The sequence below is a fragment of the Sceloporus occidentalis genome, unplaced genomic scaffold (assembly GCF_023333645.1).
Source record: "Sceloporus occidentalis isolate IW3139 unplaced genomic scaffold, rSceOcc1.0.p SCAF_1, whole genome shotgun sequence".
Lineage (NCBI taxonomy): Eukaryota > Metazoa > Chordata > Lepidosauria > Squamata > Phrynosomatidae > Sceloporus > Sceloporus occidentalis.
This window is the reverse complement of record NW_028316981.1, coordinates 165,856,470-165,869,908: the sequence shown is the minus strand read 5'-3', so window position 1 is coordinate 165,869,908 and position 13,439 is coordinate 165,856,470. Positions and strand designations below refer to the sequence as shown.

Here is a 13,439-nt window from a genome sequence, read left to right as displayed (position 1 = left end):
TAGGAAATGATCATTCTGTCCCACTCAAACCTAACCTTTTTCCCTCACAAACCCTATCTCACTCCTCAGTCTGGTATAAGCAAGTCTAGATTTCACCTGTACCTCAACAGCTGCACTGTATTTGGATAGCCATCTATAAGAAAGAAAGAAAACAGGTGAATCTCTTAAAAGGTGTTAATTTAATTATATATCAAAAGGATATGGCTTGAGACAAGTGTGGATGATTATGGAGGATGGGTTTTAAACCAAGATGATGTAAGGGGGAATGTTTGAGCTGGAAGAAACTGGATACCAGATGACACAAAGTAATCAATAACACTTTTGAGTAGTCCGGGGGAAAGATAATTTGCTGTGCACTGCATAACAATAGATTAAAACAATATGCTGATTTCATGATAACAGCTAGCAAGCATTATATAATACTAAGGAATGTTGCAAAAATTGGATGCAGAGCATGCACATGAACTTGGTATGGATATGGCAGGTCACATTATATGAAAATTCAGTAAGGCTGCTTAATTGCTGTTGTTTGTGCAAGTACGTCTGTTTCCAGTTACGTTCAATATGGGTGTCAGCACTGTCTCAGCAATAACTAGAAGGATGAGACAACTAACGAAGTGTTCCAGGCTCCTATATCTTTTAGCTAATGGCTGGCAGAATGATATTAAGACATTCGGCCCTCTCTAGATATTGTTCAGCTTCCGTTTCTAAGTAGCCTTAAGCAGCATAGCCAATGAGGAGTGCTGGAAGCTGTACCTCAACAATACAGAAAATTGCAGAATTCTGATCCCTAGTTTAAACAAGTTACAGTGGACCCTTGGGGCTCACTGGAGTTTGGCGCCAGGATCCCCCATGAATACCAAAATCTGTGGTTGTTCAAGTCTCATTACAAAGGGGTAGTAAAATGGTGTCCCTTATATGAAATGGCTCAACCTCAGGGAAAGACTGGGTGATGTCTCTCAGCCTCAGGGGAAGGCCAGGACAAACCTTCTCTGAACAAATCTTGCCAAGAAAACCCCATGATAGGGTCACCATAAACAGGAAACGACTTGAAGGCACACAATCACAACCTAAAATGGCAAAAGTAAAGTTTGCTTTTTGGAATGTATATACTTTTGGAATATTTTCAGCCAAACTCTCTCATCACAACATAACCACCTAAGCTAAAACTGGGCCAGAGACAACTGGGTATACTTCTTGGGAGAGAATAGGAGGATGAGATCCTAGCAGTAGCATAAAAGACACAGTGGTTGTCAGTCAGGTAGCTCACACCTCCTTTTCCTTTTCTTAGTGCTAGCAACTGGAAAATCGACTTTCTGGACTTCAACTCTTTGGATCCTCCAAGATGGGAGAACTGAGATCTGTTAGTCCAAATTATTAATGTTTCCTAGCTGTAGTTACAAGAGCACATGGTGGCATGGAGCAACAACCAGCTAGCCAATTTTCTTCCGAGTCAGAAAATGTCAGTCTTGCTAATGCATCTCTGTAACTCATTTCCTATCATGTATGGAAGAGGTTACAGGAGAAAGGAACCAGATCCCACCAGAACATTCCAGAAATGTCTGGGATACTGTAGTGTACATTTCCCCAATATAGTGCCCTCCAGATGTTTTGGACTACAACCTTACCCAACCCAGACAACATTGCCGATGGGAGTTGTAGTCCAAAATGTCTGGAAGGCACCAGGATGGGGAAAACTACTCTAGGATATATATCCATAAAACCTATAATAATAATAGTTACAATCAAAATAAAACATGGTAAAATAATAACACAATCCCTAATCCACAATTTAAAATACAACAGCACAAAAATCAGTTATCAAAATTGCAATAAAAATTACAGTAAAATTTAATCCCCTTTGCAATGAGGCAGTTTAAGGGAGAGTCAAAGAAGGAATAGTTGTGGGACAGTGGAGAGGGCCCATGTATATAAAGAGTGGGGCACTCTATTGTAATTTGATGTATTTTACTGTTGTAACCCGCCCGGATTCTTCGTGATTGGGCGGGCTAGAAATAAATCTTTATTATTATTATTATTATTATTATTATTATTATTATTTCCAGTCATGGGTGAGAACCTTGCTGTTTCCAGTAGCTATTTCATCATTCTGACTGCTGAAATAGTCGCCTCCAAAGACTAAAGTGTCACTTGATTCTGTGCTTTAAACCATAAGCACTATTAAATCTTAAACCACGGTTACCATTGAAAACATTTAAGCATTGTTTGCACCCAGTTCTTACACACAAGCCCCGAAAAAGGTGAAGCACCATGTCCAAGGAGGAATCACAGCAAGTTAAAACGCCCAAAGAGATAGGATGCTTCAGAAGGAACCAAGCCACTCATTTTCACAGTGGACAGTTTTACTTCCCAAACTTTAAGGAGAATACATAATGGGTTATAAAACTGTAATCCAAACGCACTAAGGATAACCTGCTGGATATGAAATATACAACCTTATTACCCCTTATGATTTCATTAAGGGCCAACCGTAGCAGTGCAGGTTTGAATCTCCACTGACTTAGCCATAATTTTGTACAGACACAGCTGTAAAGGGCAGGGCATTTCTTCAAATAAGGTTATAAAAAAATAACGAACACATAGAACTGCAGGAGATTTTTCTCCTCCAGGAAGGGAAAGGCAAGACATAAAATGTCACTCAACAGATCCTAATTTATACAGAATTTCATATGTTCACATTCCCCTATAAAGATGTGTTTTAATAACCCATGTTCTCATGTCTCCTCATGCATTGGCTAGAGAATATGGCAAATTTTAAAATAAAAGGAGAGAAATGCTATTAAGCTTTTAACCAAGGTGATACATTCGACCTTCACAATACTTCTAATACATAGAATGTAGTCAGCAAGAAGGGTGCCTTTCAGCATCATATGCAAAAGCATATGTATTTTGTCAATCTATGATCACAAGGTGGGAGAGGGGACAGAAATCAGTATCCTGAGAATCTTGGTTTTATTTAAGCTTCTGGTTGTTAAGATTGCAAATACAGGATGAAAGCAAATGTACAATTCCTCATAAAATCTCAGAAGCAGAACAAATTTCGGGAATAGCATTTTAGTGCCTTCCATATCTTTTTGACACCCACTCTATCATTAGTAAAAGCCATGGGAGGATTATATGGGCATCGTTTACACAGTTAACAGAATTGTGATCTTTTTAAAATACAGAGTAAAAACAGGCTTAATTGTGCTGAGGTCACATGCCTTTTCTATGTGAATCACATGGATTTACTCCACAAATCCATTTCCTATGGCCTAACTTGCTTGGGTAAAAGTAGATGGAGGTTTTGAAACATGGAGTAATGTCTCTTGAACAAAAGTATGGCAGGCCTCTCTTTGTCTGTCTGAAATGAGTCCTCTCTCACTGCATCCTTGAACAGAACTTTGTAACATTTCCACAGGGCATGTGCTAGAGAACAACCCCCCAGCACCTTTCCTCACAGATTTCAAAGTGACTGGTATGGAACAAAGGGATTACAAAGGAAGAATGGAAAGGGAAATTGTGAGACATTCACCAATTTCAATCCATCAGCAAAGATATGATGACTTCTTAACACAGTAGATACATTAACAGGCTGGTTTTTTGCTACAGTTGCATGTATCACCTCTGTCCAAAGTAAAGCAAGAAAAGACTTTGCCTTCACTGAACTAATTTGCTTGAAAGGAAAACATATTGCTTTCCACAACTGTCAACAATTAACCAGAACCTACAAATGCTAGAATGTTTATGTTAAATCAGGTGTTTGAAGATTTATGACCGATGTGACAACTGTTGTCATTTGCAACCCATTTCACTTTTATCCCACTCCCACATGTATGTAACCATAGATTTATAATGGGACTTTGAATACTATACCTCATTGCATCTGAGGATGTGAATAGTTAGTCACTGGACTCTTTCCCCTTATTTATTCTTCCTGTTACACTAAAAACAAAACAAAAACTCTAACATGGCAAGGTCTCTGAATATTAGCACCAGGAGTGAAAGCTCCATGGACAATTGATTTTTAGCAGAGGAATCTTAAACTCACCTCTTGTCATTCACCTCTTACAAACAAAAACGTAACAGCAAACTGGACCAAACACAAACACAATATAATAGAAGTTCATATATCTAAGAAGGTATTTTGGTATGAGCTTGTTTATTGGCACAAGAAAGCTTGAAAAGGAATCCTGCTTCAGTCAAGCTTTCAAAAAGTAAATTATATTTCTTCAGATCCTAATCTGCTTAAGATAATTCCAAGATGCTTCTGGTTTGATTGTTAATTTTATTATAGTTTAAAGGCCAATTATTTTACTGAATCTTTTCTTTACAATGAATGGTGGCAATTAGCTTGTCTTGTTTTACAGGATAGTTTTTACTGAGAAAAGGATGAAAGTGGGAACAAATGAAGCACAGCCGACATGTTCTCAGTGTCCATTATTTTAAAACCTTTGTCCAAGCACTGTGAAAGCTAAGAAACATGTGCCACTAGCATATATTCACACTTTTTCTTAGCAGAAAAGATCTAATTGTGGGGGTCAAGAAAGATCTTGGGGATTGGTAAATAGAAAGACAGGAAGCTCACCTCTCTCTTTTTTTTGGCTTTGATGTCCTCAGTATTGTTGGCAAGACTGGACTTCCTCTTGGCACCCTCTGATTTCTCCCGGAGCTTGTTTTCACCTTCCTTCATTTTTTTATATTTTTTCATAAACTCAGAAATCAGTTCAGGGCAGTCAAGGTTCTTCTCAGGTTCCCAAGTATTGTGCTCCCTGACACAATTTTAAAAAAGGGTAACAATGGGGGTGGGGGGGTGGGAATAAGAAACAGAAGACAAGTTGAATATGTTCCCATCTAACATCACAGGCATCAGCAGAGAAGTGTACACAGATATGCTCCAGGTTCCTACTTAACACCAAGACAGAGTGATTGGTTTTCATTATCCTTTATTATCAGCAATTTTTTTAAAAAAAATCTGAGTGAACACAGTTCAATGACAAATTATGGGTAGTGACGTCCATGGTAGAAGAAATTCTAAGAACAGAGAATATCTAAACATCTTATAAAGTTGCTTAAGAAATTTGTTATTTCCTCATGCCACCTTTTTACATTGGTCTTGCTCTTAAAAATCAATTTCTAATATTTTGGCACTTGAAACATGTTTTTAATCCTATTTTAGAGGCTAACCTCTAAATAAAGGATTATATATTCTTAAAAATGATTTTCCCAAAAAGAACTTTAAACAGTATTCACAGGAATGGGTTGTAAAGGCATTATCATCACACAGTTATTTAGGTTTAGGGTGACATCTTGCACTTCAATGTTGGATGAATGATAAAAACACAGAAGACCTATTCCTGAAATGGTGCTTTAGTCTTTAACACAAACTGCCCTAAGAACAGTGCCTGACATATGAATACTACAAAACAGAAACATTATAACACAATCTTCATTTGGGTCAATCTGAACGTCAAAATGCAATGAGTTTGCTTTGAGTTTCAGTGAACTCTTTTCAGGCATGGGATGATGAAAAAAACTAAGAAGGAGAGTGGGGAGAGGGAGGGAGAGAGAGAATGAGATGGGAGGAATATTTGCAGAACAATTTGGTTAGTTTGTGTTCTGTATATGGGATCACAAGTTGTACAAATGTATATGGGTACTGAAAAGAAAAGCAAGAACATGCCACCCTTTAAAAATATAAAGATCATCATAGTTTCCAATAGACCAAGGCTTGAGATTATTAGGGGGACATGAAACCCTTTTAATTAAAATGATGCAAACTCAAAGGAGTGCAGAAAGCTTATGAAGGTTTGCAGGCTTGCCCCCTCAAATGCTGCACACTGAGGCAAGGCCACAGTGCCTGCTTAGTATTCCCTTTCCTGAAATGAGGTAGTGTGCATCCATTTAAACACTAGCTTCAATGCTGATTCTTATAGATACAAAATCAGGGCTTACTTTATGGAATTGTCAAGCAGTCTGCCAGATACTGGGGTCAAATATCCAGGACACATACATACATATATTGATATACATATCTACACACATATAGAAAGATAGATAGATAGATAGAGAGAGAGAGAGAGAGAGAGAGAGAGAGAGAGAGAACTAAGTTTGCAAAAATTACTTGAAATTAACTATTCCGGATTGGGCCAAGTAAAGAGGGCAGTGCATAATCTGGTCAAAATAATAAACAAAATGAAAATCCCCCATCAAATTTGAGGTTCTGTTGCTTGATCCCTGCCAATTCTGTGTGGCCCATTTTGGCTTTGAAGATTTCATCACAACTTTCAAGTTTAAGGAAAATTAAGCGTTAAGGGCTAGAAGATTTTTGCTGTTGTTTTAAGTGAAACCAGAGATGTTCAGGATGCTTAGTTTCACATCCAGTACCCAAATTCTGTGCTTATATAGTTTCAGATTTAACCCAACCCTGTATGTACATAAAAGGAATGTGGTTAGCATTCCTTTTTCTAAGCAGCTGCTTAAGAGCAATCCATAGAAGGGCCATCAGAGTATTTGATCAAATTGTCCTTCCCCCACAAAAAATCAGAAAAGCCAAAATGAGAAGGAAGACTATTTAGACGATAGTGCTGGTGAATAACTCAAGTGGAACTACCAACTCTGTGAAGTGAGAGAGGGAACGCAGATGCCAGGATTTCCAAAAGATGCTTTATGGCCTCAGGCCCTCACCTCGTGACCCACTCATTTAAATGGATGCACGCCACTCTTGTCTGGAGTGAGGAAAGCAAGCTCCCACCCATGAAGGCTCTTTTAAAAAAAGAAAGCTTGAATGAGGGCAATGGAAGTCAAATTTGAAGCACTGCCTGGAGCACTGCTACTAAGAAAGTTCAAAGCCCATGTCAGAAGGAAAGTTGGACTTACTCAGAGAATCCTTTCCACTTGAGAAGATACTCCACTTGACCCTTCACAACACGCCTGTCTAGAACCTTCTCCACAACATATTCCTCCTCATCTTCAGAGGACGAACTATCTGCTGTCCTCTTGTTTCTCTTTCCCATAGCGCAGAAGTTGCACCTAATGCACCAAGGCTACCCAATTCCTGCAAATCGGAAGTGAAATGTTAATTGGTGGGTCACTGAAAACCAGGTTTGTTTCCAGAAATCATACACTGCCATTGCCCACCAGAATGATACACAGCTCAAAGATCTCATTGTCTGCTTACTAACACTGAGAGCCTATATGATAGATCTAGAGGCAGAAGAGACCAACAATGACAATAAATAAGGAGGCATGTGATACACATATACTGGCCTTTTCTTTCAGGTTCAAACAGAGTAATTTTGAAAGGTGCTGGATACAAATGTAATACTCCATAATGCAACACACACACATACTTCAATTGACAAAGTTTAACAAAGAAGCTTCTTTTTACAAAATCTTTTTACCCCTGTCCTTTCATTCATCATCTGTCTAGCTTGAAGCTGTTTAGAAACATCAGCAATGGGAGGGTGATGAAGGACAGCTGGAGAAAGTTGAGAAACAGATATTTCGTGTCAGGTTGTAGCATAATGTTTGTATTAAGAAATGCAATAAAGCCTGAGTCGGGAAAGAATGGTCTTTCTATTATAGCCAAACCTACTGTAGCTGTTTGACTGCCTACAATATAGGCAAGATAAACAGCAACAAAATCTTAGATTTCCTAGCTTAGCCTGTATGAATAGCAAACCATAGTAGAATGGAGGAGGAAACAGACAAGCTTGCCCCACTAGCAACCAGCCATATGTTTTTAAAAACCACAGATCTAGATATTCAGCCACCAGAATGGAAATCACAAGTGGAGGCTAGTGAAAGAAAAAAGTCATCCCCAGGTACATTTAAGATGAAGGCTTGCAGTAGTTTCTAGAAGTTTCAAAATGCTTTTGTTTACTTAGCCAAGGCTTTCTTGACCTGCTTGTTTCAGTCTACATGTATCTATGGTTAGTTTGCCATCCCTCTTCTTTCCATGTTATTCCTGCCTCTGGTACCAAATTTTCTGTTTAAAAAGTCATGCCCAGGAACACATCCACTTTGTTAAGTGAGGTACACTTGCACTAAGGTCAAGTCTATATACATGAATGAAATATCTATGGTGCTGCTTCTAAGTGCCAAGCACTGTTCCCCACAAACTGACTGTGATGCTCAGCAGTAACAAGAGGCAATATTTACCTTACTTTAGAGAGAACTGAAGAATAAGAAAATATTATTTTATAAATTTTGAAATACCAGCACATAGCACTGCAGATCTTACTAGAGTTTAAGAATTGTCTGGCTCCTCATTACAATATGTATCTTCTAATTGGTGGGCCTGAGCTTCTAAACTCCAATGCTCATTTGTATCATTTGCGAATATACTCATCACCTCTTGCAAAAGGAAGTCACTTCTAAAAGGCAGCTGAAAGCTATTGCTTCTATTTTGCATTAAGACATAGAGAAATTTGAACAAGTAAAATGATGCCACTTCCATTTTTATGACAGTCCTCCAAGACTGCTCTTGGTCTTTTCCAGTATGACATGTGAGACTAGGAAGAAGGCCAAGACCATGTAGTATGTACATGGGAAGATGAGTTTTGAATCAAGATTCAGCACTGGACCCAACACTAAGGTTGCCAAAAGGTAAAAACAACCAGGCCCCTGGCCCTTTAATAGGTGTACAGAAAAAAGGGTCCTTTTTGAAAATCTGACCAAACTGCACAATGCTGAACTTTTTGCACCTTTGAAAGGCCAGATCGGGGTCATGGTGTGAGGTTGCCACAGCCCTGATCTGGCTAGGAAAGGGGCGGCATCCCACCCCCACCGGCTGTATATACAGCCCCTAAGAGATCAAGTAGGAATTCATAAAAGTTGCTACTTAAAGACTTTGCCACTTCAGATATTTCCTATAATACAGGAATTAAAAAGAGGCATGAATGTAAAGACAATTAGTGTATACCAGTAATTTTTCCCCTTTTCACACATGAGTACCTAAGAGAAAATTACAAAGTTCAGAAAGTTTAACACTTAGTAGAGTGGTAATGATGAAGATGGCCAGGACTAGCAATGAAGGCAACTGTGTTATAAGGTTAACTGTGGACTACAAGTATAATGGGGGAAGAAATGGATGTTAAGGAAAACAAATTACTGTACACCAAGTTTTTTTTCTGTCCTCTACTGTACAACCCCTTGGAGCTTATGGCCTAAATCCAATGGCAGACAGCCACTAACAGAACTGTCTCCATAAGTGGAGTCGGGAGAGGTATTATCTCTCCTCCACATGGCAGCCCTCCAATATGTTCAGAACCTGTTCTGGAAGGCTAAAATACCCTCCAGAGCTGGTTTTCAGGTGGCACTGCTGAAGTTAGTTATCCTGTGTTGGCACCACAACACCAGTACAACACTTGATTTAACCAAGAGCCCCCTAAACATTAAACATTATTTCTCAAGGAAATCTAGCATGTATAATACTTAATTTTGATCTGATGATCATCTGCAAAAAATATACACTCATCCCTCCACATTTTTAGCTTTGATTTCTGGGGCTTTGATTATTCTCTGATTTTATTAATATGTTCTCTCTAGGAATATCTAGGTCCTCCAGCACAACTCTGTAGTCAACTTTAACCAAAAGTCTCACAGAACGACTTAGAGATTCCTAGAGAGAACACTCCACTGGACATTTGTAGCTCCTCCCGCACTATTCTATGGTCAATGTCTGGCAGATGTTGACCACAGAGTTGTACTGGAGGACCTGGAGATTACGAGAGGTATCCTCTCAGGTAAAAACTTTGGCGCGTTACAAACGGCCATAAGGGATGTCCTAGTTTTAAAAAGGGGCGTCACTTCTTGACGTCCCCAAGCCTAATACGTCCTGAGGACGCACAAGATGGCGGCACCCCATCTACATGGGGGCCACCATGATGGTGTCACGAACGCACCGCCTCCAAACAAGGCGGCGCGGATGTGACGCCATCGCGCCGCACGAGGGCGCTTAGAGCGCCCTTTACGCAGCGCAAGAAGGAGCTCCGTTTCGGAGCTCCTTCTTGGCTTTGCGTCGCTGGGCGCAGCCTTCAGATGGCTGTGCCAGCGACGCAGAGGAGAAAGGGGCCAAGTGGCCCCTTTCTCCTCCTCCCCGCCACCGCGGGGTGTCCTTGGGGCTTGAAGCCCCAAGGACACCCCTTTCCAGGCTGCGGGGAAGGGGCCTTTTGCCGCTTCCCGGAAAGCGGCGGATCGGGGCCTCAGCGGCTGCCGCTCTGGCCACTAAGGCCCCGATACACCGGGGAAAGGGGCGGGTACATGCCGCCGCTTTTCGGCGGTCTGTAACCCGCCATAGTGTTTTTGTTATTTGCGGTTTTTCCACATTCACTGGGGTCCTGTGCCCCTAACCCCAGTGAATGTGGAGGGATGAGTGTAAATATGTACACCGAGAAAATGAACATAAACTGTTTAAATAATAATGGCATAATTTTTATAGAGTAGGGAGAAGAGATGAAAGAAAAACAAAAAAGGGAGATCTTTAATGTTGAGTCTATTTGAACTACTTGTTCAAATGCTGTCCTACTTCTAGTCACATTATCTTAAATGGGCATCATCCCTCTTTAAATTTAAGATGACTCTCAAAAGAAGAGTTGTGTATATATATGCTGTTTTTAGAATATTCCTTCTTCAATTGGATATTGTGGTGTACATTGTGATTTTTTTAAGTAGTTAAATTTCAAAGGGAGCCCAGCACAAACAACAAAAAGCTTGATTGAGAAGCAGAGATGAAATAACTTAAAATTGAAATTGACTGATTCAACAGGCTAGAGCTTCAGTGTTCCAGCTACAATAAACTGGACTGTGGCCATGCTGGTATTCATGGATCAGTAGTTACAAGTTCTGTCACAGCTAGTTATAAAAAGGCATATTTTTCCAGGGATTTATAACTGGGCTATAAAAATTCACTGTGGCTTGAAATATGGGCTTATGAGGTCTCAGCTCTGACTGAAGTTTAATACACCTCCCCCCCCACCCCACCCCAAAAAAAGAATGTGTCTGTGGAAGAGAAATCAATTACACCATTTGAGTTACAAGACCGAAGGAGGAGGGGAGAGTACCGTAGTTATAGTTTCTTTGTGCTCTTATAAATTACACAGCTCCCAGTTTTAACAAGTTTGAATTTAGTAGATGATTAGTCCATAAACACTGTGTGGTCTAGCGCTATCTGATACAGAAATGCCATTTAACTTTTACTTAAAGAAAGCCCCCAGCCCCAACCTTACTGCAAACCTTTGTCACTGTGGACCACACACCACAATCACAATTAATTACTCATTCCACATGCAGACAAGAAGGGACGTGTTACAGCCTTGCATGAAACAAAGTGTAAAAACTTATAAATAGGAGTTGTTAATAATTTCCCAAAACTAGAGAGACATTACTAGCCCCCTGGAAAATGCGTATTTTTAAAATTTTAAATTAATATGCAACAACAAGGTTGCTTGTTCAAATGGAAACCAAGGAAATTCTAAGTTCAAGCAGGCTCCCATTTCTGAATTGGAATTTCCTGACTTGTGTCATCTGGGGCCACTCAACTAACATACTGAACCGGTTATTAGAACACATTCTTGACCTAGAAGTGCCCACCTAGTAAGGTCAATCCCATGAAGCAACAGAGCAACTGGCTAGCCTGACTTCCAAACAAAGAGTTGTATCCTTTTAGGGAGGCCATGGTCCTGGACAAGTACAGTCCCCAACTTCAACTATGGGCATTATTTTTTTTAATTATACAAGTTATGTAAACTGGTATTATACATAAAGAGAAAAATCATATGGAGATAAAAAGTGAAGAAAATATGCAAAAACAGCTTTTGCATTTTAGTTTTCCGTCTGTTAAGGAAAGTTGTCCAATACCTACAGGATTCTCCTTGCCCAAGGCTCATCCCACAAAGGATGTGATTATGCACTTTATTCACCCTCTTGCTTTGGAGGTACTAAAGCTACAGGGAAGCAAAAGGAAAAGAAGGGTTGGATGCTTCATCTGACAGACCAACCAAACTGCCAACAATGTTTGCAATCCTGCTGGTTCTTTACACCAATGTTAACAACAGGCTGTGTTAATCTGTGTTATTTTGAAAAGCTAAAAGAAGTCAAGTATCATATCTCAGAGAAAATCATCCCAAATCTATTAAACATTCTGAGAAAAGAATATTGGAAAATAACCATTTGCATTTTGATTATATGATTTTATTTGACTTGTAAATCTTAATTGGAGCATTCCGGTCAATGAATACTCAGGAACAGGTGATAGATTTTTCTGTTCCCCTTGCTACCTTAGGCTACAGAGCAGAACCAATGATGACTAAACAGTATTCAACATAACATGGGTGGAACAGAGCATTTCCCATCCTCCACTTAATATCTATAAAGTATCCCAACCTAGAGGACTTTGAGGGTGTTATAGGAATTATAAACGGAAGGAGAATCCATTTTGCTGGTAGTGTCCATTCCACTAATGGACAGAAATAGCCAGATACAACCCACTGAACTGATTCTTACTAATAATGTACTGTATTTTCCGGTGTATAAGACAACTGGGTGTATAAGACGACCCCCAACTTTTCCAGTTAAAATATAGTTTGGGATATACTCGCTGTATAAGACTACCCCTCTTCCAACGCATATCAGATTTGATTTCAATATGGTAATTTTAATTCAAATGCTTATGACATGCAGGTACTTAGCAGGAAAATTTGTTGTATACAAAGCCTGCTTGGATTGGTCACCTCTCCCTGCCTGGCCAGTGCTCCCTGTCTCCAAGACTATCAGAGCGGTATTGCATACCGGCTCTTTTTTCCATACCCCGGGCGTCCCGGACGCCTGCAGCTTGCTCCACCCTTCAGTTATATACGCGGCGACTGCAGATTCTCCAGTCTGGCTCAGATGTTTCAGCACCTGCCCTATAAGATGACACCCGGCGTATAAGACGACCCCCAACTTTTGAGAAGATTTTCCTCGGTTAAAAAGTAGTCTTATACGCCAGAAAATGCAGTACATACTTTATTTCATTTTTTATTGTTAGCACTTGAATTGCCTTACCTAAAATTATCCATTCTTCGAATTTCCAATAATCCCCAAAATAGGAAATAGCCATACACTGGGGGAAAAGTTATCTCTATGAACTACAATGACCAGAATCCTCTAAGAGCCCCCAAATCTGTAACTCTGACAAGTTCTGCAAATGGCATTGTATGACTATCCACTGTAAAATGCTTTAATTTAAAGCCAGTCATGCCACACTGCAGAAGTAGCTAAATTAGCAGAGTCCAGGAGGCCTTTCAAGTCATTTGAAACACGCCTGTAAAATAAGTGTGATATACTCTGCAATTGACATTTATTAAGCTAAGTGATAAAATATATTACACTGTACCACTACAATAATCAATAGCCTACAAATATCTAAGAGTGGCAAATTAACAGGCTTGTGAAGT

At 39.7% G+C, this 13,439-nt stretch overlaps 1 protein-coding gene across 4 annotated transcripts in view; it reads right to left on the bottom strand.

Moving 5' to 3' along the window:
• CBX5 (chromobox 5) overlaps positions 1 to 13,439 on the bottom strand; it is a 54,506-nt gene that overhangs the window by 17,208 nt on the left and 23,859 nt on the right. For all 4 annotated transcript variants that reach the window (XM_089481135.1, XM_089481118.1, XM_089481144.1 and 1 more), the window contains 2 exons: positions 6,880 to 7,057; positions 4,589 to 4,772 (listed from right to left, as the gene is read on the bottom strand). In XM_089481135.1, the coding sequence (XP_089337261.1) occupies positions 4,589 to 4,772; positions 6,880 to 7,016 (321 nt within the window). In that variant the 5' untranslated portion in view covers positions 7,017 to 7,057. The remainder of the gene's footprint in view (positions 1 to 4,588; positions 4,773 to 6,879; positions 7,058 to 13,439) is intronic.